Here is a 19,050-nt window from a genome sequence, read left to right as displayed (position 1 = left end):
CTGCTGTCTCTCTGAAAGGGTATGAGCTCCCCCAGGGTGTCACTGACAGCAGTCACCTGGTGCAGTTGTAGTTTCTTTGGTTTCTGCCTTGAAAAAAAGCTTTAAAATGTTACTGTTGTTCAGTAACCTAATTTTTTTATGAGCATCCCCCCCAAAAATTATCAGCTGGTGTGTATAATAATGTATCATGGCTCTTTGGAAGAGACTGAGACATGGACCAGTGAATGCCTGGTATTTGTGCTTATAAAACTGAGATGAATTTAAGGCTTTGGAATACCACCTGTTTCACAACCAGTGCACAGGTTACTGTCATACTTCTGTAAAATGATACTATCTCCTTAAAATGGATATTTCTCTTCAAACAGCTGTGGAGATGCTGTTACACAGGGATTGGATTTGGGTTCATCACACTAATGAGCTGCTGCTGCAGTTTCTTTGGGCTTTTTTTTTCACCTCCCCTTTATTTACACATCCTGTGCTGATGGTTCCTCTTGGCTGATTCTTCCTATTAACAGCCAGGATTTGGAAGTAACATCAGTAAAAACTTACACCATTTAGATTGGGTTTTGCAACCTCATTTCATGTGAAGATAATGAAACAAAGCTTGTGTCATTGAGTCCAGTTCCTTACTGCTGGGGGCAAGTGTGAAGTGGTTTATACTTATTTTAAAATTTGAACTCTTGCAATTGGCTGTTAAAATTGAATGTGCAGTACTGAAACTAGCTGGTGTGGGATCTAAATGAGACTTTCAGAGAAGTGAGCTTGTTTTGATTTGCTTATGAGTTACAGCTTTAAAATGCTACAGCAACTATTTTTATCAACTATCTTTTAATACAGATTTAGTGTTTTCACTGTGGACAATTTTCTCATCTCTTGTCAGAGAATTAAGTTACAGAAGCCAGATAAGTTGCATTAAATGTCCAAGTGCAAAAGAGCTGTTAAAATAACGCATTAATAGACAAAGGCCATTCAGTGATTCCTATGCTCTGATTTATTAGCTAGTTAAAATTTTCAGGAAGAAATACTTCTCTTGTCTAACCTCACACGTGTAGAAACAGTTGGGTATTTCATGCAGCTGGTGATTTTCCTCTGATGGGGAACCCCACCTGGCAGCACTGAGCCCAAATACTTGTTAATACTGTGCTAAGCATTGCAGCCTGGGGTGGGCCCTTCCCCACCTTTTCCCACTCCCAGTTAACATGAGGATGGTGTGCTTAGCTTAGGTTTTAGCAAGATTTTGGCTGAACAAGTCAAAGACTCAGGTGATTGAGATGAGGGGGTGGGGATGTAGGGGCCTGAGGATGCTGGCAGCTCAGGTGCTGAAGCCCCTGTGGCTGGAATTAAACCAGAAGCACCTGGGAGGCCTGAGGGGCAAGGGCTGCACTAGCCCTGCCAAAACTTGGTTTGTGACATTCCTACTTTTTCCTCATGGTAAACATGCTGTGCTCAACAGTGCCAAAAATGAGTTATTTTTAACATCAGGAAGACTTGGTGTGCAGGAGTTGCTGACACAGCACCAGATGTTGCAGAACCTCGTGGCTCTGGCAGGCAGGGCAGCTCTGGGGAGAGCAGCACACCTGCGTTGAGTGAGGTGGGTTAGCACAGGGGCTTTGCCCTGAAAACCTGGGCTGCTTTGCTAGTTTTGATGCACTTTTGTGGTCTTTGGGTAATTTCTCAAGAGGCTTCATTTCTTAAGGGAAATCATGTCACAGCTAAAACAAATGTTAAGTAACACAATAGTGTCAGTCACCTGGTGTATTTTGCAAGTGTGTTTTTTTTATTCAGTATGTTGTTTGGTCAGTACATCTTGAACAAGCAGTACTGTCTGAGAGGCAGACACTGCTGAAACCCAGTTATTTCTTACCCTGTTTAATTTTACTTTTAAAATTAAGCTTATATATGAGAACAGGTTTCTTGATTACCCGCTTTGTTGCCCAAGTGCCATGAAGTTGTGCTTCTGCTATCTTGGGAGGGGGTAAAACATTGATTTGGTGGACAGAGAAGAGCAAAACAGGTGGGGAAAGTCTTATACAGTAAAGGTGCTGTGTACAGGTAGATTCTTGGAGTGAAATAAGGGTGAAAAATCCATGTTTGACACTGCTGGAATTGTTTCAGTGAAGTTGTGTAAGACTATGGGGAAATGTGCAGAAGAGCAATCTCCTGTTAACTTTTTTCTGCTTACCAGCTGGACTTTAAATAATCCTGTAAAATAGCAGCTAATGAAGCAAGCATTGATTATATAACTGGTTTGTTTCTTACCAGCATTTTTCTTTCATTGTGAGTTTTAAGTTAAAGACAAGTTTTTGCTTTGAGGAGCAGGGATTGCTGTCCTTGGCTTTATTTTGGAGTCTATTGTGATTGTATAACTTAGGCACTGACTTTGTCTTCCAGGTGAATGGGCCTGATGGGATCCTGCAGAATGGAGCTGTGGATGATAACGTGGCTAAAACCAGCCAGCTTCTGGCAGAGTTGAATTTTGAAGAAGATGAAGAGGATACCTATTATACAAAGGATCTCCCTGTGCATGCTTGCAGGTACAACCCAAACTTTGCTGCAGGCTTTTTATTTCCAGAGGACAGGAGCACTTTGAGTAAAAGCTGTGAGCTGAGAGGGTTTTTGTGGGGTTGAGAGAGAGCAGCTTCCTTGACACATCCATGGGCTGGAAGGAAGGTGGTGCCCTCTGGTGAGCTCTTGTGTAGACAAAGAGCTGCCTTCTCCAACAGGTCTTGGACCTCCCTTGAGGAGAAGACTAAAACCAGCCCAGGGTGGAGATGGTGGGAAATGTTAAAACACTTGAGACTCAAACCAGAAATTGAGCTTGTGTTTGTTGCTTGCACCAACACTTGTGTTCCCTAATTTTTACTTCCCCTTATTTTTGCACTCTACTAGACCTTGTATTTGAATATTCCTGTAATCAAGTACCCAATCACTTCCTCCTTTTTCATTTTTCATTCCAGTTACTGTGGTATCCATGACCCTGCCTGTGTGGTTTATTGTAACACCAGCAAGAAGTGGTTCTGTAATGGGCGTGGGAACACGTCTGGCAGGTAAACAGTGAAATGATGGACATAGCAGTGACAGGCTTGTTCTGGGGTGTGTGGCTTTGAAGTGGTGTGATGGCTGTGACTTACATTTTGGTGATAACCAAGGTCTAGTGACTTAAATGTGAACCTTCAGCCTCCTCTTCAGCTTTGCTGCTGTTACCAGCTTAGACCTTGGCCTCAGCAAAGCTTGAATCACTCCTGTGACAAGAGCTGGCTGCTTTGTCCCCCATCCTGTGTTCCTCCAAAGCACAGTAGAACTGATGGAATAACATAAAGATAATTCTTTGCATGTTTCCTGTTCTTCCATGTTCATCTGCCTTAAAGCATTGATGCACTGGGAAACCACTGAACTTGTCTTAGCAGTATCTTTGGATGAAAAGAACAAAATCTTGCCAATGTCCGCCATGGTGTGAATGCATTTTGTGTCTTTTAGTGACTGAGCTGATAAATCAAGTTAGGACAAATCTGATTTTCCTGGTAATTAATATCAGTGTCTGTCCTCTCTCATTTCAGCCACATTGTTAATCACCTTGTGAGAGCAAAGTGCAAAGAGGTGACTCTCCATAAGGATGGACCTCTAGGAGAGACTGTCTTGGAATGTTACAACTGTGGGTGTCGTAATGTGTTTCTCCTTGGCTTTATTCCAGCCAAGGCAGACTCTGTGGTTGTTTTGCTGTGCAGGTGAGAGATTGCCTTTGCTGGCATGTCTGTGTCAACTCTCTTGCATAACCTTCTTGCTAAAGGACAACTCTTGCTTTCATTTTGTACCAGAATCTACTCTGGTATCTATTCTAATTTACCACCATTCTTCCTTTAGATGATTGTGTAGACTTTGTGGATTGTATGTGAATAGATAATGCAAATAAAGAAATGTTCTGCTGTGCTGGGCAAATGTCTTGGTGCTACAGGAAAGTGTTTCTCCCAAAGGAAGCAGCCCTTACTGGAAGGAAGGTGTTTTTCCTCTTTGCTAAACTGCAGTTTTCAGATTTTGAAGAGGAAAGGAAGTTTTAGGAAGTTACTCTGAAGCCTTCCTGCAGTGGGGACTTTGTTACACAGGGTGTTTTTCTGTCAGCTCATAGAATCATTTGAAGGCAGCAGTAAATCAGAACTTGTTCTCTGATAGGTTCTGTCAGAAATTATTATTTTCTAATTGTGTGTATTTTGTTAAATGCTGTCATCCTGTGCTTGACAGTAGAAGGTGTGTTTATGGAATGAGTTCTGTTTGTTTAAACAACAGATGGGAAGTATCCCCAGTGTTTTCTGATGTGTATGCATCCTCTTAATGGGCTGTAACCACTTTCAAAGGTATCATATAAAGAAATACACTTAGGATGCTGAGCCTTCATGGTGCTGAAATAGCAAATACAGGAACTAAAGAAAATAATTGGCCCAGCAGCCTAGAGTGGTTTTGTTTTCTCCTTTTAAGTGAGATACTTGGGTTGTTTTAACAGCTTGATAAGCCTAATTTTACACTTGACACAGCAGACTTTCTTACACTTGTCTAATTGAATAATTTTCCCCAATGTTTTGGTTGTGCAGGCAGCCATGTGCCAGTCAGAGCAGTTTAAAGGATATTAATTGGGACAGTTCACAGTGGCAGCCTCTTATCCAAGATCGCTGTTTCCTTTCCTGGCTGGTGAAGATTCCTTCTGAGCAGGAACAGCTGAGAGCACGTCAGATCACAGCTCAGCAGATTAACAAGCTGGAAGAACTTTGGAAGGTATGTGCTGCTTTTCAAGTCCTGGTTATGTTTTACCCAGTGTTACTTTTACGTATTTATGAAGGAGGGGCAAGGCTGTTGTAGCAGCTGTGTAAGGCAAGGAACATAAATCATGTGAGGTTTAAATCCTGCAGATTTGACAAGCAATGCAGCTGGGAATTGATCAAAGATTCAGGAGATCATTTATCCAAGTAGGAAGGTTTCACCCTTGTGTTACTCATCTCTGTTCAAGTTGCACTCTGAAAAAAGCAACTGTTCAATCAGTTTTAATAGGTTGTTATTGTACCTTGATATAATTTCCTGTAGTAGTAAAGCGTGATATCAGTCCTGTTGCACAGTGAGGGATTGTCACTAGTTTATGCTTTAAACTTTAAACAAAACGTTTGTGCTCTAAATTCTAGGAAAATCCATCTGCAACGCTGGAGGATCTGGAGAAGCCTGGTGTTGATGAAGAGCCACAGCATGTCCTGCTTAGATATGAAGATGCTTATCAATACCAAAATATATTTGGGCCTCTAGTGAAGCTGGAGGCAGACTATGACAAGAAACTCAAGGAGTCTCAGGTGATAGGCTTGAAATATGCCTGTTTGGGGGGGCTTCTGACTACTTCTTTAGTATCAAACACAGGGTTGCTGGTAGCAGCATAGAAGGAAAGCTCAAGTGAAATGTGTCTTTATTACAGGGTAGTAATTATAGTAGCAATGGTGATGTATGACAACAGGGAGGAAAGAAAAGTCCTCAAGCTGAGGATTTAAAGCGGAACATAAAACACTTAGGAACCTTCTTTCTTTTCTGTGTTCCAATTTTGTCTTTCCAAGAACCAAATCCTACCATAGGACTGTGCAATTTGGCCACCTTTTCCTGTTGCTCTCCTCATAGGAGGTCATGCAAGCACTTAATCATGGAATGGTTTGAGTTGGAAGGGGCCTTAAAGGTCATTTAGTTCCAACCTCTCTGCATGGGCAGGGACACCTCCCATGAAACCAGGTTGCTCAGAGCCCCACTTAGTGAGTGTCTTAAAGGTAGGAGAGAGAAAAAAAGCAGGTGGTGATTAGGACTTGGTTTCTCATTAACTAAGTAATTTTTTTTTCTAGAACAGAATTATCTCCTGCAGATGGGGTGACCTTAAGAATAACTACAGGTATTTGTCTATAGCATGACACTGGAACAGCAAGTTTTGTATTTCTGCAGTGTTTTGAAGCACAGGACAGGGAGGGCAGTTGTCAAACAGCTCTTTCAGAACATAACAGATGCCTTTTCTTTACCATTAGACCCAAGATAACATCACAGTCAGATGGGACCTGGGCTTGAACAAGAAAAGAATTGCTTATTTCACTCTGCCAAAGACTGATTCAGGTAATGACAGCTTGATTGTATGTTTTGTCTGGGTTGGTTGTTGTTTTTTTTTATGCCTGGTGAATAACATCAGTGTTTAAAGAACTGTGGTGATCTGGCCTGGAATATAAGACATTACTGTAAGTTTGTTGTGTTGGGGGATGGTGGTAGTTTGGTGAATATTCTGAGAGTTTCTGCCTTCCTTTGTAGATATGCGTCTTATGCAAGGAGATGAGATCTGCCTGAGGTATAAAGGAGACCTGGCCCCTTTGTGGAAAGGAATTGGTCATGTTATCAAAGTTCCTGATAGTATCCTTTACTTAGTGAGCCTTCAGGAAGGCTTCATTACAGCTTGAAACCTCTGAGAAACCAGGTGTATAAAAGTAATTTTGAGATAATTACAATTCGTCACCGGGGTCTGCTAAAAAATCAAAATTGGGAAAAATAGAATTCAGATGTTTGCTACAGATTACTACTTAACGAGGTTCTGCAGATTATGGTGATGAGATTGCCATTGAGCTGAGGAGCAGCGTTGGAGCACCCGTGGAAGTGACTCACAACTTCCAAGTGGATTTTGTGTGGAAGTCAACTTCATTTGACAGGTACTGGAAAACTGCTTCAGAACTTGGCAGACACTGGGGGCTCTTGGTGTGTGTGTTTTCCTTGACCTTCAGTGGGCATTTCTGAACCAGACATTGTTTCATGACACTGTCAAGCAGGAATCTCATTTGAATGGTGAAGGTCTGGGAACACATCAGCTTCACAGAGCAGCAAGCCTGATTTTGTTTAAAAATGGGGTTAATCTGGGTGCCATCAAGCTGTCAGTTGGACACTGCTCCACCACGAAGTGCTCTCTGATTTTAATTGGTCTTCCTAAACTTTGAATCACTTTAACCAGCTGGGATTTCAAGGCATGTGAATTGGCTGTGGGCTCAGTAGGTGTCTTCTGTGTCTGTGCTGCATTTTGTGAGGTTGGGAGTTTATTACCCTGAAAGAGATGCACTGAGTACAAATTTTCTCCAAATCTTTCACCAAAATTTACAAATGCAGACTCTTGTCAAAGGCTGATGTTTCTCTACAGATTTTTCTGGTTATATACTTGGTAACATTCACATGCAGATAGGCAGGAGTTGTGTTCTCAGAGTCTAATTATCCTCTTAATTCTGTTGGTGTTGCCCATTGTTCTCTTCTCCCCAAGTGTATTTTAATTTGTGCCTGATGTCTGATTAACCTGTGTGTGGGACACTTGTGGATGGCTTGATTTGAGATCATACTGATGGGGTTTTATTTCTGCCCTTCCCTCATTTCAGAATGCAAAGTGCTTTAAAAACATTTGCTGTGGATGAGACCTCAGTGTCTGGCTACATCTACCACAAACTGTTGGGTCACGAGGTAGAAGATGTCATCATTAAATGCCAGTTGCCAAAGCGCTTCACAGCACAAGGACTTCCTGATCTCAACCATTCTCAGGTAACCTCATCTCCTTTTTACTATATATCTATGAGAGAGGATTTATAAATAGAGGTTGAACAACTTTGCAGCTTCCTGTTGCATGGAATGCTAAATAGTAGTACCATTTTTTTAATAGGTTTATGCAGTGAAGACTGTCCTGCAGCGTCCTCTGAGCCTTATTCAGGGTCCCCCTGGTACTGGAAAAACAGTGACATCAGCCACAATTGTCTATCACCTGGCTAGACAGGGCAATGGGTAAGAGCTGTTCTCTCTTTTATAATAGGTTTCTTTATTCATGTTCAAAGAATCAGCTTGTTTTTTTAAAGTAAAATCACTGGAAGTGATTTTTCTGGGAAGACTGGTGCTTATTTCAGAAAATATTCTTCCCTGGACATATTTTTAGGGGACACACATCAGAACACATGATTTTATTGCAAGTCTAGTGGAAAAAAGTTGAAAGCTTGTTGAGGCTTAATTTTTGTGGTGTTTTCTTTCAAGGCCTGTGTTAGTCTGTGCCCCGAGTAACATAGCTGTGGACCAGTTGACTGAGAAGATCCATCAGACTGGGCTGAAGGTGGTTCGTCTGTGTGCGAAAAGCCGCGAGGCAATTGACTCCCCCGTGTCCTTCCTGGCATTGCACAACCAGATCAGAAACATGGACAGGTGAGCAATGCTTGAGGGGAGCAGGGGAATTAAAACACCCCAAATGAAGTGTTGTGATGGACACAACTGGTTAACTTTGTAAGATGTGATACATTTTTGGTTCTGTGCCTGTATTTAGTGTTAGAAGTGCTTCCACTGTAACCCCACCAAGAAATGGTTCCACCATTTGTAATTAACCCCACCAAGTGGTTAATTAGGCTGTAAAGCAAAATTCCTTTCTGTTGCAGCATGCCAGAGCTGCAGAAACTGCAGCAGCTCAAGGATGAGACAGGGGAGCTGTCATCTGCTGATGAGAAGCGTTACCGAGCCCTGAAGCGGACAGCGGAGCGTGAGCTGCTGATGGTGAGGATCCATGGCAGCCTGAGAGCTGCTTCCTGCCACCTGAGCCTTCTAGGGCAACATGCTAATAGAGATCAGAGCACAATTCCATTTTGGGGGGGAATCCTGGAATGGTATGGAATACTCTTCCATGTAGAGATACTGTCTGTTGATTGATCCGTGTTCCTGTCACAGAACGCAGACGTGATCTGTTGCACGTGTGTGGGAGCTGGGGATCCCAGGCTGGCCAAGATGCAGTTCCGCTCCATCCTGATCGATGAGAGCACACAGGCTACTGAGCCAGAGTGCATGGTGCCCGTTGTCCTGGGAGCAAAACAGGTAGGAGCCACTGGGTGTCATCAAAGGAAATAGAATCACAGGATCATGGAATGGTAGGGGTTGGAAAGGAGCTCTGGAGGTAGAGTCCAGTGCCCTCTGCCAGAGCAAGGGGCTTTATAAATAGTGGAAGCAGCATCAAGCAGTAACATTCACACTGGAGGCATGTAGGGATACAAGCTCCTTTCCTTTCATGGAAGACATTTCCATAATGTAGTTTTAAATTACTTTATTTTGCCTTAATCCTGCTAGTTTTCTGTTTCATGGCACAATCTTTGCCTAGAACATGTTTGCCACAATCTGGAGACTGAACTAAGGCTTTGTTTGAAAATGATCAGCTGAAAACATCATCATCATAGAATGGTTTGGGTTAAAAGGAACCTTAAAGATCATCCAGTCCCACCCCCTGCATGGGCAGGGACACCTCCCACCAGCCCAGGTTGCTCCAAGCCCCATCCAACCTGCCCTTCCAACACTTGCAGGAATGAGGCAGCCACAGCTTCCCTGGGCAACCTGTGTCTCGTCACCCTCACACACAAGAATGTCTTTCTAATATCCCATCTAAATCTCCCTCTTCCAGTTTTAATCCATCCCCCCTTGTCCTCTCCCTCCCTGCCCTTGTCCCAAGTCCCTCCCCAGCTTTCCTGGAGCCCCTTCAGGTACTGGAAGCTGCTCTAAGGTCTCCCTGGAGCCTTCACTTCTCCAGGCCGAACATCCTAACTCTCCCAGCGTGTCCCCAAAGCTGCTCCAGCCCTCAGATAATCTCTGTGGCCTCCTCTGGACTCTCTCCAGGAGCTCCATGTCCCATGGTAGTTGCCACTGGAGCTTTATAAGCCTTAGGTTTAGATTGAAGCTTATTACAAGTCCGACCGATTAGTTCCTCATATATCAGGTACTGTTTCTAGCTATTGTGCAAATCACAGAAAACAAAAACTTCACCTCCCATCTTTCTTTTCCACAGCTCATTCTCGTGGGTGACCACTGCCAGCTGGGCCCTGTGGTGATGTGTAAGAAAGCAGCCAAGGCCGGGCTGTCCCAGTCGCTGTTTGAGCGGCTGGTGGTGCTGGGGATCCGGCCCATCCGGCTGCAGGTGCAGTACCGCATGCACCCCGCGCTCAGCGCCTTCCCCTCCAACATCTTCTACGAGGGCTCCCTCCAGAACGGGGTCACTGCAGGTCAGCAAGATTTAGCACTCCTGCTAATTGTCTTTTTTAGTTGTTTTTTTCCCCCCCTCCATCAAGGATCAAAACAAGGATTCTTGCCTCTTCATCAGTATTTTTAATGCGTTCGCTTTAAAAGCGAAGCGTTGCTGCGCTTTGGTTTGGGTCTTTAAGGTGCTTTGATAGAAAATGAGTTGGCAAAGCAGTGCTGGCTTGTTAATGTTTGCTGGTTTTTTGTGCTCTTCAGCTGACCGTGTGAAAAAAGGGTTTGATTTCCAGTGGCCTCAGCCAGATAAGCCCATGTTTTTCTACGTTACACAAGGACAGGAAGAAATTGCCAGCTCAGGCACCTCTTACTTGAACAGGTAAAATTCAACACTGAGGTATAAACTTATTTTAAAACACTTTGTTGCAGTGTATCTCAAATATAAGAGAGGTTGTTCAGTTAATCTGTTGATCATCCTGTGACATCCCAGTTACAATGAATAAAAGTGCAGTACACATTCTCCACTGCAAACCAAATATCTAAGCATTTCTCCATCAGAATCTGCCACAAAATTAATTAAATTCTGCACCCAGCATAGCTGAATAAAGGCTTAACAGGTAAATAAAGGCTTGTGCTTTCTAAGAGGAGTTTCCTCCTGTTTCTGCAAAGGTGGTAGCTGTATCTTTTTGTGCTGGGGTACAGTACTTCAGTGCTGCTGTCTCTCAATGCTCTGCACTGCTCCTAAGTTAATAAGATGCTGTTTCTTGTTAACTACAGTTGAAATAGCTTGCTGCTTTTTTAATAAAAGCTGCCATCAAGGATAGTGCAGGTTGAGCCCTGCTGCAGAGTGGATTTGCCTTTGGGCTTCTGTTACAGTAAAGGAGGAGCAAAAGGCATCTCCAGTGGGAGCAGTTCAGAGCTTAAGTGGGTTTGAATTGTTCTGTGGAGGTGTCCATTTTCCTTCACTACTAGTATAAGGAGCATGGGACAATTAAGTGGCTAATCTGTGGGATGAATTTGGGCCAGCAAATGCACTGACTGCATCTGCAGCAAGAAATGCTGATCAAGTCCCAGTTTGAAGCCAGAATTCCAGTAGCTCCTGAAGCAGATTCTTAAATTTTAGTGCAGGTGTGAAAGAGATGGGAATTTGTTTTTTCTGCACATTCCAGCTTTTTCAAAGAGTGAGCTTGAAACATTTTGCTTCTCTTGTTCATGTGCCTGGAAGGGAAAACAGACCAGCTTAGGGAAAATGACTGCTGTGATATTTTTAATCTGCTTTATGAACAGCATGTGCAAGACTGAATGCAGAAGCCAGGTTGTGCACAAACAAAGTGGCACAATGGTTGGCTGACAGGGAGATTGGTATTAAAAACATTCTATATTTAAAACTTAAAGCAACTGAGGGGTCTGTTTGCACAGCAGGCTGGGACATTTTTTCATGATCTCTCTTATAAAAGTACACATGTACATTTAACCCTGCTGAGAAGTTGCAGTTTGGAATGATGGCCACCATGGGTAGTTGTGAGAAGGGGGAGATAATCTGTAAGGAGAGATTTCTGCTTAATACTGAGAACTTTGTTGTGAGATGTTGGCTTTTGCCCTGTTCCTCTGGCTGAGAATGTCTGTGCATGACCTGAGTCAAGAGGTGGCCATGGGGAATGTTCCTGCAAAGGTTAAGCTGAATTAATGTTTCAAGTAGTGTAAAATGGATCATTTTCTTGAAGGAGCCTTTCTGACAGAGCACAGGTGTTCAAGTGTGTTAGGCCCCTTAACTTGCAAAAACAGATCTAATGCCTTGGTTTTCCTTAGATAAATATCTTAGTGATAGGACAAGGGGTAACGTTTTTTTAAACTGAAAGAGGGAAGATTTAGGTTAGACATCAGGAAGAAATCCTTCACCCTGAGGGTGGTGAGACCCTGGCCCAGGTTGCCCAGGGAAGCTGTGGCTGCCCCATCCCTGGCAGTGTTGAAGGGCAGGTTGGATGTGGCTTGGAGCAACCTGGGCTGGTGGGAGGTGTCCCTGCTTATATCAAGGAGGTTGGAACCTGATGATCTTTAAGGTCCTTCCCAACCCAAACCATTCTATGCTCTCTCTCTCTCCAGGACGGAAGCTGCCAACGTGGAGAAGATAACTACAAAGCTGCTGAAAGCTGGTGCAAAACCAGATCAGATTGGCATTATTACCCCTTACGAAGGGCAGCGATCCTACCTGGTGCAGTACATGCAGTTCAGTGGCTCCCTGCACACCAAGCTCTACCAGGTATGAGAACACTTGAATGCAGAGAAGCTGTGGAAAAGTCAGATACTGTGAAGCTTGGCAATATTTTCACTTTCAGCCTGGCTGCTCAGGCGTTGGTCTGTGTTGATTCTGTAGTAATTTTTGAGGTTTTTAGTCAGTTGTGGTTAAAATAGATCAGGGAGAAGAGTTTAGGAGATAGCAAATGCCAGCAAGTGTCAGGGGAGCCATTGGGCAGTTGAAGAAGAAAGCTCTGGTCAGGTCTGTGTTGCAAGGAGGGCTTCAGTGAGTCCATCCTCTGGGGACTCGTTGAGGCACAGAAGGAAGAGGTCATGAGAACTGCAGCTGTGGAAAAGCTTGTCTGAGATAAAAGCATCAAGCCAAGGGACGTGCAGGAAACCAAGCTCCATAAATTCTGATGGTCATACTATTTATTTGCTTGGGAAGATATCCTCCCACCAGTGGAACTCCTCTACCAAACATGACAATTTGTTGCTACAGACAAGGGGGCTGTATGTTTAATATAGTCTGTGTTGCAATATTGAGAACTCAGTGTTTTCACTGCAGGAGAACTTGGTGGAAATACTTCTGCTTCTGCCAGGAATGATCTGTCCCTCTGATTCAAGTTTCTTGGTAGCTGGGAGCAGCAGTGCTAATTTAGAGCTGTCTTATTACAAGGTTTTGGACTAGTGAGAGGTCTTTTTGGCCACATGCTAGGAAAGGGATGCTTTCCATAGTGCAAATGCCAGTTTGGGGGAAATGTGAGAACCATAAAGCAATGAATATCAAAGTAATTTGTCCTCAACTGAGGCTGTTTTGCTTTAGGAAAACCAGTGACCAGTGGAATTACCAGATCATTTGTCATTAAAAATAAAAACATTTTTGTCAAGTGATGGGAGCTACTGGTGCATGGCCAAGGCATTTGGTAATGCCTGTTGGTAACGTAAGTGTTTTGCTCTGTGCTTCCCTGATTTACATGTTTTCTTCTGTTTCAGGAAGTGGAAATTGCAAGTGTGGATGCCTTCCAGGGACGGGAGAAGGACTTTATTATCCTTTCTTGTGTGAGGGCCAATGAACACCAAGGAATAGGGTTTCTCAATGACCCCAGGCGACTTAATGTGGCTCTGACAAGAGCAAGGTGAAGTCAAGTTGGACAGATCTTTATTCTAGAGACATAATTTGTTCTGCTAAAGCATCAGCACAGCCTGACCAACAGAAGATCTGTCTGTTGTGGCTGGCAGGCCCCTTGACCACCTGAATGTTTTCCACATTCCCTACAACTTACAGGAGCAATCTCAGCCTAATCAGTGTTACCATTTAGCATCAGTGGTTTCTAGAATCTGCCACATGGTTGTGTATGCAGGGCAGACATCTGCCTTTCATCTGCTTCTTTATTCCTTCCACCAACCATTTGCTGTTTGCTTTTTTTTTTTTTTTACCATTTTCCTTCTCTTAAAATGAATTCAGTTACTGAGAAGGGCCATGTGGAGCCAGTCCTATGTTGGTGGCTTCCTTGGTTTCTGCAAACTTTTAAACTAATAGAGGGTGGTTGGGTACACTGGTGTGTTTGGCAACCCTGCAAAAGGAAGCTTGCAATGATTGAGAAACTGACTGCAGCAACCTCCTCTCAGGTGTTTTGTCATACTACAGAAATAATCTACTGGAAACACTTGTGTTGGAGTCTCCTACACCTTCTGTCGTGGGCTTCTGTTGGGTGTTAGAGACCTTAGAACACCTTCCAGTGCCTGAAGGGGCTCCAGGAAAGCTGGGGAGGGTCTTGGGACAAGGGCAGGGAGGGAGAGGACAAGGGGGGATGGATTAGAACTGGAAGAGGGAGATTTAGGTTGGACATGAGGAAGAAATTCTGGGCTGTGAGGGTGGTGAGTGCCTGGCCCAGGTTGCCCAGGGAAGCTGTGGCTGCCCCATCCCTGGCAGTGTTGAAGGGCAGGTTGGATGGGGCTTGGAGCAGCCTGGGCTGGTGGGAGGTGTCCTTGCCCATGCAGGGGGGTTGGATCCTGATGATCTTTCAGGTCCTACCAACCCAAACCGTTCTATGGGTGGCTGGATTTACTGCAATAGAGATGGACTTTGAGGCATTTCTGATACATGGCTTTATTTTTGGTCCAAGTTAACTTGGGTTTGTCTGCTGTTGTACAGGTATGGAGTGATTATTGTTGGGAACCCAAAAGCACTGTCTAAACAACCCCTTTGGAATCACCTGCTGAATTACTACAAGGAGCAGAAGGTCCTGGTGGAAGGACCTCTGAACAACCTCCGGGAGAGCCTGATGCAGTTCAGCAAGCCCCGGAAACTGGTCAATACCATCAACCCTGTGAGTTGGTCTCTCCTCTCTCTCTGATGTCTGTGGCATGAAGCAGTTGGGGGTTCATTGATCAGTTATAAATGGATGGAATGAAGTGACCTTACACACCCAGAACTTTCCATTTTCAGTTGCCTAATTAATGCAAAGGGACCCAAGTAAGTTGCTGCTTCAGCTGGTTCTAAGTTGAGCACTTTTGTAAAAGCCTTTTTGGTGCTTTTTATTGCTCTTTATTCACTGTAAAATGTGATGAGGAAGTAACGTCTGAGGTGAGTGAAACATCAGGTAACTGTTCTGTGTAGAAATGGCTCATGAGGCTTGTGTGCTTCATAGCTTTGTGCCTTAAAACTTGCAGGTGGAGGTTTATACCTAGTAAAGTAGTTTTAAGAGGCAGGAAGAAGCTTCTCAGCCAACAGACAAAGCGTGGCAGGAACTGAGCAAGGAAGAACTGTCCTCAGAGCCTCAAAACAGACTGAAAACTCACCAAAATGTTTCCCAGTTTGGCTGTAAAATGGGTTTTTTCTTCTTGTCTTCATAGAGTTGAAATGATAGTTGAATATTTTCTGTGCTTTGAAACTAGGTGCCTCAGCACTTGTAAAATATGCATTTACCTTGGAGTTTAACTGGATTTTTGACCAAAATAACAAGTTGCAGTGCAAAGTTTTCTTTGTCTGAGTCCTGTCCTGCTTCCAGGGGGCCCGTTTCATGACCACTGCCATGTATGATGCACGGGAGGCCATTATCCCGGGATCTGTCTACGACCGGAGCAGCCAAGGTGAAGGAAATGCCCAAATTCACACCTTAATATTTATTTCCCAACTTGTCCTTGACATTTGGTATCTTGGAAACTTCAAACTTACCATGTTTGAGTAACAACTACAGAAAAATAGGGAGTTTAGGAACTGAAAGTGTTGATAATGTGCCTGGATTTTGTGTGACTAGTCTGTAGAGCAAGTAAAACATGTGGGAGAGGGACAGTGTGTGTGTCAGCATTTTGGGAATCTCAGATGGTTCTGTAGAAGAGGAACTGTGTGGGGATGAACCTCTCTTAGATGGGTATTGACATTTTCAAGTGTGGAATAAATGATGAACTAGAAATGGTGGTTCTTGGCCATGATAGGTTTGTCCTTTTAATTTATGATTCTGATTTATCCTGCTCACAGGTCCTCCCATTACTATTAAAAGCAGGAATATGAATTGATTTTTAAATATTCAGAATGCCTGAAATCATTGTGGCTTTTTCCTCCTCTCCCAGGGCGTCCATCCAACATGTACTTCCAGACCCACGACCAGATTGGGATGATCAGTGCTGGTCCCAGCCACGTCACTGCCATGAACATTCCCATTCCCTTCAACCTGGTGATGCCACCCATGCCACCCCCGGGATACTTTGGCCAGGCTAATGGACCAGCTGCAGGTAGGGAGCAGGGCTGAAATGGTTCAAAAGCCACATTTTAGGTCTAAAACCAGAAAATGTGCTTTTTGGCTGCTCCTGCAGCAGTGCTAATAATGACATGCTCCAGTAAGAAATCTGCCTTTTCTCCAGTGTCCCCTGCCCATCTCTGTGCTGGTGGCTCTGCCCTTTGAGCACATAAAATGTTGCTTCTTGGGGGAGTGATCAAGTTTTTCTAGAAACGGTGAATTCTCACATGTTTCCACGTGCCAGACTTCTCACTGTTGGTTGGGATGAACCCTTTTCCAGGACGTGGGGCGCCAAAAGGAAAGACTGGTCGTGGTGGGCGCCAGAAAAACCGTTTTGGGATTCCTGGAACTAGTCAGTCAAACCTTCCAAATAGTCAAGCCAGCCAAGATGTGGTGTCCCAGCCCTTCTCCCAGGGCCCACTGACTCAGGGGTATATCTCCATGAGTCAGCCATCACAGATGAGTCAGCCTGGGCTCTCCCAACCAGAATTATCACAGGTAAGCAGAATTTGATGTACAGGCTGCTCTTCTCCTGGGACTTGTGTCTGTCATCTGGGTGCATGCATGTTCTTGTTCCCTAGTGCTGAGGAACGTGAGAAGCAAAACATTTGTAATGACTCAGCCACAGCATTCCCTGCTCCTCCACTGGGTGGACTCTGCACTCAGGCAGAAAAGGGAAATGCTGCATGTACAGACTGAACTTGAGCCTTAACTCTGATGGCCTGTTCTGCAGCCAGTGAGGGAACAAGGAGTAATGGTTTTAAACTGGAAGAGGGAGATCTAGGTTGGACATGAGAAGGAAATTCTGGAGTGTGAGGGTGGTGAGAGCCTGGCCCAGGTTGCCCAGGGAGGCTGTGGCTGCCCCATCCCTGGCAGTTTTGAAGGGCAGGTTGGATGGGGCTTGGAGCAGCCTGGGCTGGTGGGAGGTGTCCCTGCCCGTGCAGGGGGGTTGGAACCTGATCTTTCAGGTCCTTCCAACCCAAACCAGCCTGGGATTCTATTATTTGAGGAAATGCTGCAGCAAGGAGAGTAGATCTAAAAAAACCCAAACCAACCTGAACTTCTCAGCCCATCACTAACCTTGGGTGCCAGGTCTCCTGCTTTGCAAAGGAGCAATTGCTGATGAGCTAGAGGCTTAACACACACTTTCATTTTCAGGACAGTTACCTTGGTGATGAGTTTAAGTCTCAGATTGACGTGGCGCTGTCCCAGGACTCTACTTACCAGGGGGAACGTGCTTATCAACATGGCGGAGTGACGGGACTGTCACAGTATTAGAGTGTAAGGGACCCCAGGGTCACTCCTGCCTCCTCCCCCCTCACTGCAGCTGGGGAACACCCTGAGAGGCCCTAACCCCGCTGTCCTTTCTGCTTTCAGGTTGAGGAAGAAGAGCTAAGCTTATGTGGAGCTTAGTTCATCAGCATTTTATTCTGGGTAATAAAAAATAAAAATAAAATGGATACCTGTTTTCCACTGCTAAAACTGAAGCACCACTGTGTGAGAGCAACAGGAGAGAGAAACCAACCCACGGAGAAGAGAGAGAGAGCAAGGAGCGCGCGAGAGAGCCCACTGCAAGCTCACTGAGACAAGGAGACTGACCGGAGAGGAGAGAGAGCCCTGGAGGACTGGCTGGAGCCTCTGGGGGGAAGGCAACTCACCCTGCAAGGAGTGCTCAGCTGAGTCCCTGCTCCCCCAGTCAAACAAGCTCGAGAGAAGGGCCTTAAGCAGGTTTCACTTCATTCCATCCTTCTCTTTGCGAGCAGGGCATTGCTTTTCAGAGCAGATGGGGAGAGGAAAACCCTCATCTCAGAGTTGTTCTCGTTCTAAAGGGGTACTATATTTTAGCAGTAACTGTTTACATTTTAGAAGCAGAGTATCTGAGAGAGAGAGAGAGGGAGGGAGTTCCTAAGTGACAGCAAGCCCAGCAGAAATCCAGTGGCACACACAGCTGATGCTCAACTCTGAGATGCAGGTTTTGTTGTCCAACACTGGCTCTGAAATCCTAGTGTCATCGTGTCGCCCACATTCTGAACGGGTCTTTCGTGACGAGGTGGTTTTTTTAAAGAGATTCTTTCAAAGGAGCACTGAGTTTTTAGAAGTTTGTCTCTGAATTCTTTAGTGGTGGACCTGGGAGATCCTTGTTCTGAGAAGCTTACAAAAAAAAAAAAAGTTGAAAAACAAAAAACTAAATTAGAGCACCAACCTTGAGAACTTTCAGTGTGATTTAAAGTTGCAGCAATCAGCCTCTTCTTCCTACCTTGGATAGCAGTTAGAGTGGAAGGAGCCTGCGCGCTCAGCAGGAGGAGGGTTTCAAAGTGTTTTCTGTCTGCTTTAATTGGCTACTGTCTGGACTCTGTGAAAAACAAGCCTTTCTGTCAGATGAACTTTGCGCTTGGAAGGGGATGGGTTCCTGTGCCCTTCGGCCCTGGAGGAAAAATGCTAACAGGCCTGCTTGACACTCCCTCAGAGCTGGGGAAGAAGTAGTGGAAACTGGGGATTATATTGGTTTTGAAGTCAAGACTCTACAATGTCACTGAAGCAGGTTGGCAAAAATGGATGAAGCAGGCAGGTCTTGGAAGGTGGCCTCTGGTAGCTGGGTATAATTAATTAGAGATAATGGGGTTAGGCTTTTTGTGTGGCTTCTTTGGTAATTAATGCAGAGCTGAAAGATTCAGGTGTTAAACCAAACCCAGAGCCTGTGTTTCAGGTCCTGGCCAGGGCTTGTGCCATCGATGCTGGCTTGAGAAAGAGCTGGAAGTCAGAACTGAGAACAGCACATAAGAGAAGCCATCCAATGTCTAAGTTGTACCCATGTCTTAAGTCATATGGGAACACTGGGAGCATTTTATTTCTGTCTAATAAACCCTTTTAGAAGCAGCGCAGAGAATTTCAGATCCCTACAGCCCCATTTCTGTCAGATCCCTCAATTAGACTCTACCTCCTTAATTGGCCAAGATCAGTAGAGTGAGTCACTAACGTAGGTGTTTTTAGTTGGACTTAAGTTTAGCTTTATACTCCAAAGGGCTCCAAGTGTTTCTAGTCTTTTTTTGGGGGGGAA

At 44.5% G+C, this 19,050-nt stretch overlaps 1 protein-coding gene across 1 annotated transcript in view; it reads left to right on the top strand.

Annotated features, from left to right (window-relative positions):
- Positions 1-18,096, top strand: part of UPF1 (UPF1 regulator of nonsense transcripts homolog (yeast)) — a 29,360-nt gene extending 11,264 nt beyond the window's left edge. The window contains exons 2-24 of the mRNA XM_009995091.1: positions 2,392-2,534; positions 2,958-3,047; positions 3,558-3,725; positions 4,584-4,764; positions 5,166-5,327; positions 6,036-6,120; positions 6,310-6,408; positions 6,593-6,701; positions 7,410-7,569; positions 7,688-7,806; positions 8,050-8,214; positions 8,442-8,556; positions 8,728-8,871; positions 9,830-10,043; positions 10,276-10,393; positions 12,118-12,274; positions 13,246-13,388; positions 14,408-14,582; positions 15,264-15,345; positions 15,826-15,987; positions 16,273-16,490; positions 17,151-17,273; positions 17,370-18,096. Coding sequence (XP_009993393.1) covers positions 2,392-2,534; positions 2,958-3,047; positions 3,558-3,725; positions 4,584-4,764; positions 5,166-5,327; positions 6,036-6,120; positions 6,310-6,408; positions 6,593-6,701; positions 7,410-7,569; positions 7,688-7,806; positions 8,050-8,214; positions 8,442-8,556; positions 8,728-8,871; positions 9,830-10,043; positions 10,276-10,393; positions 12,118-12,274; positions 13,246-13,388; positions 14,408-14,582; positions 15,264-15,345; positions 15,826-15,987; positions 16,273-16,490; positions 17,151-17,270 — 3,129 coding nt within the window. The 3' untranslated portion in view covers positions 17,271-17,273; positions 17,370-18,096. The remainder of the gene's footprint in view (positions 1-2,391; positions 2,535-2,957; positions 3,048-3,557; positions 3,726-4,583; positions 4,765-5,165; positions 5,328-6,035; positions 6,121-6,309; positions 6,409-6,592; positions 6,702-7,409; positions 7,570-7,687; positions 7,807-8,049; positions 8,215-8,441; positions 8,557-8,727; positions 8,872-9,829; positions 10,044-10,275; positions 10,394-12,117; positions 12,275-13,245; positions 13,389-14,407; positions 14,583-15,263; positions 15,346-15,825; positions 15,988-16,272; positions 16,491-17,150; positions 17,274-17,369) is intronic.
- Positions 18,097-19,050: the final 954 nt, after the last annotated feature.

Source organism: Chaetura pelagica, unplaced genomic scaffold (assembly GCF_000747805.2).
Source record: "Chaetura pelagica isolate M959 unplaced genomic scaffold, ChaPel_1.0 scaffold463, whole genome shotgun sequence".
In the NCBI taxonomy this organism is placed as follows: domain Eukaryota; kingdom Metazoa; phylum Chordata; class Aves; order Apodiformes; family Apodidae; genus Chaetura; species Chaetura pelagica.
The sequence above is the reverse complement of the archived record's forward strand: the minus strand, read 5'-3'. Positions and strand labels throughout refer to the sequence as shown.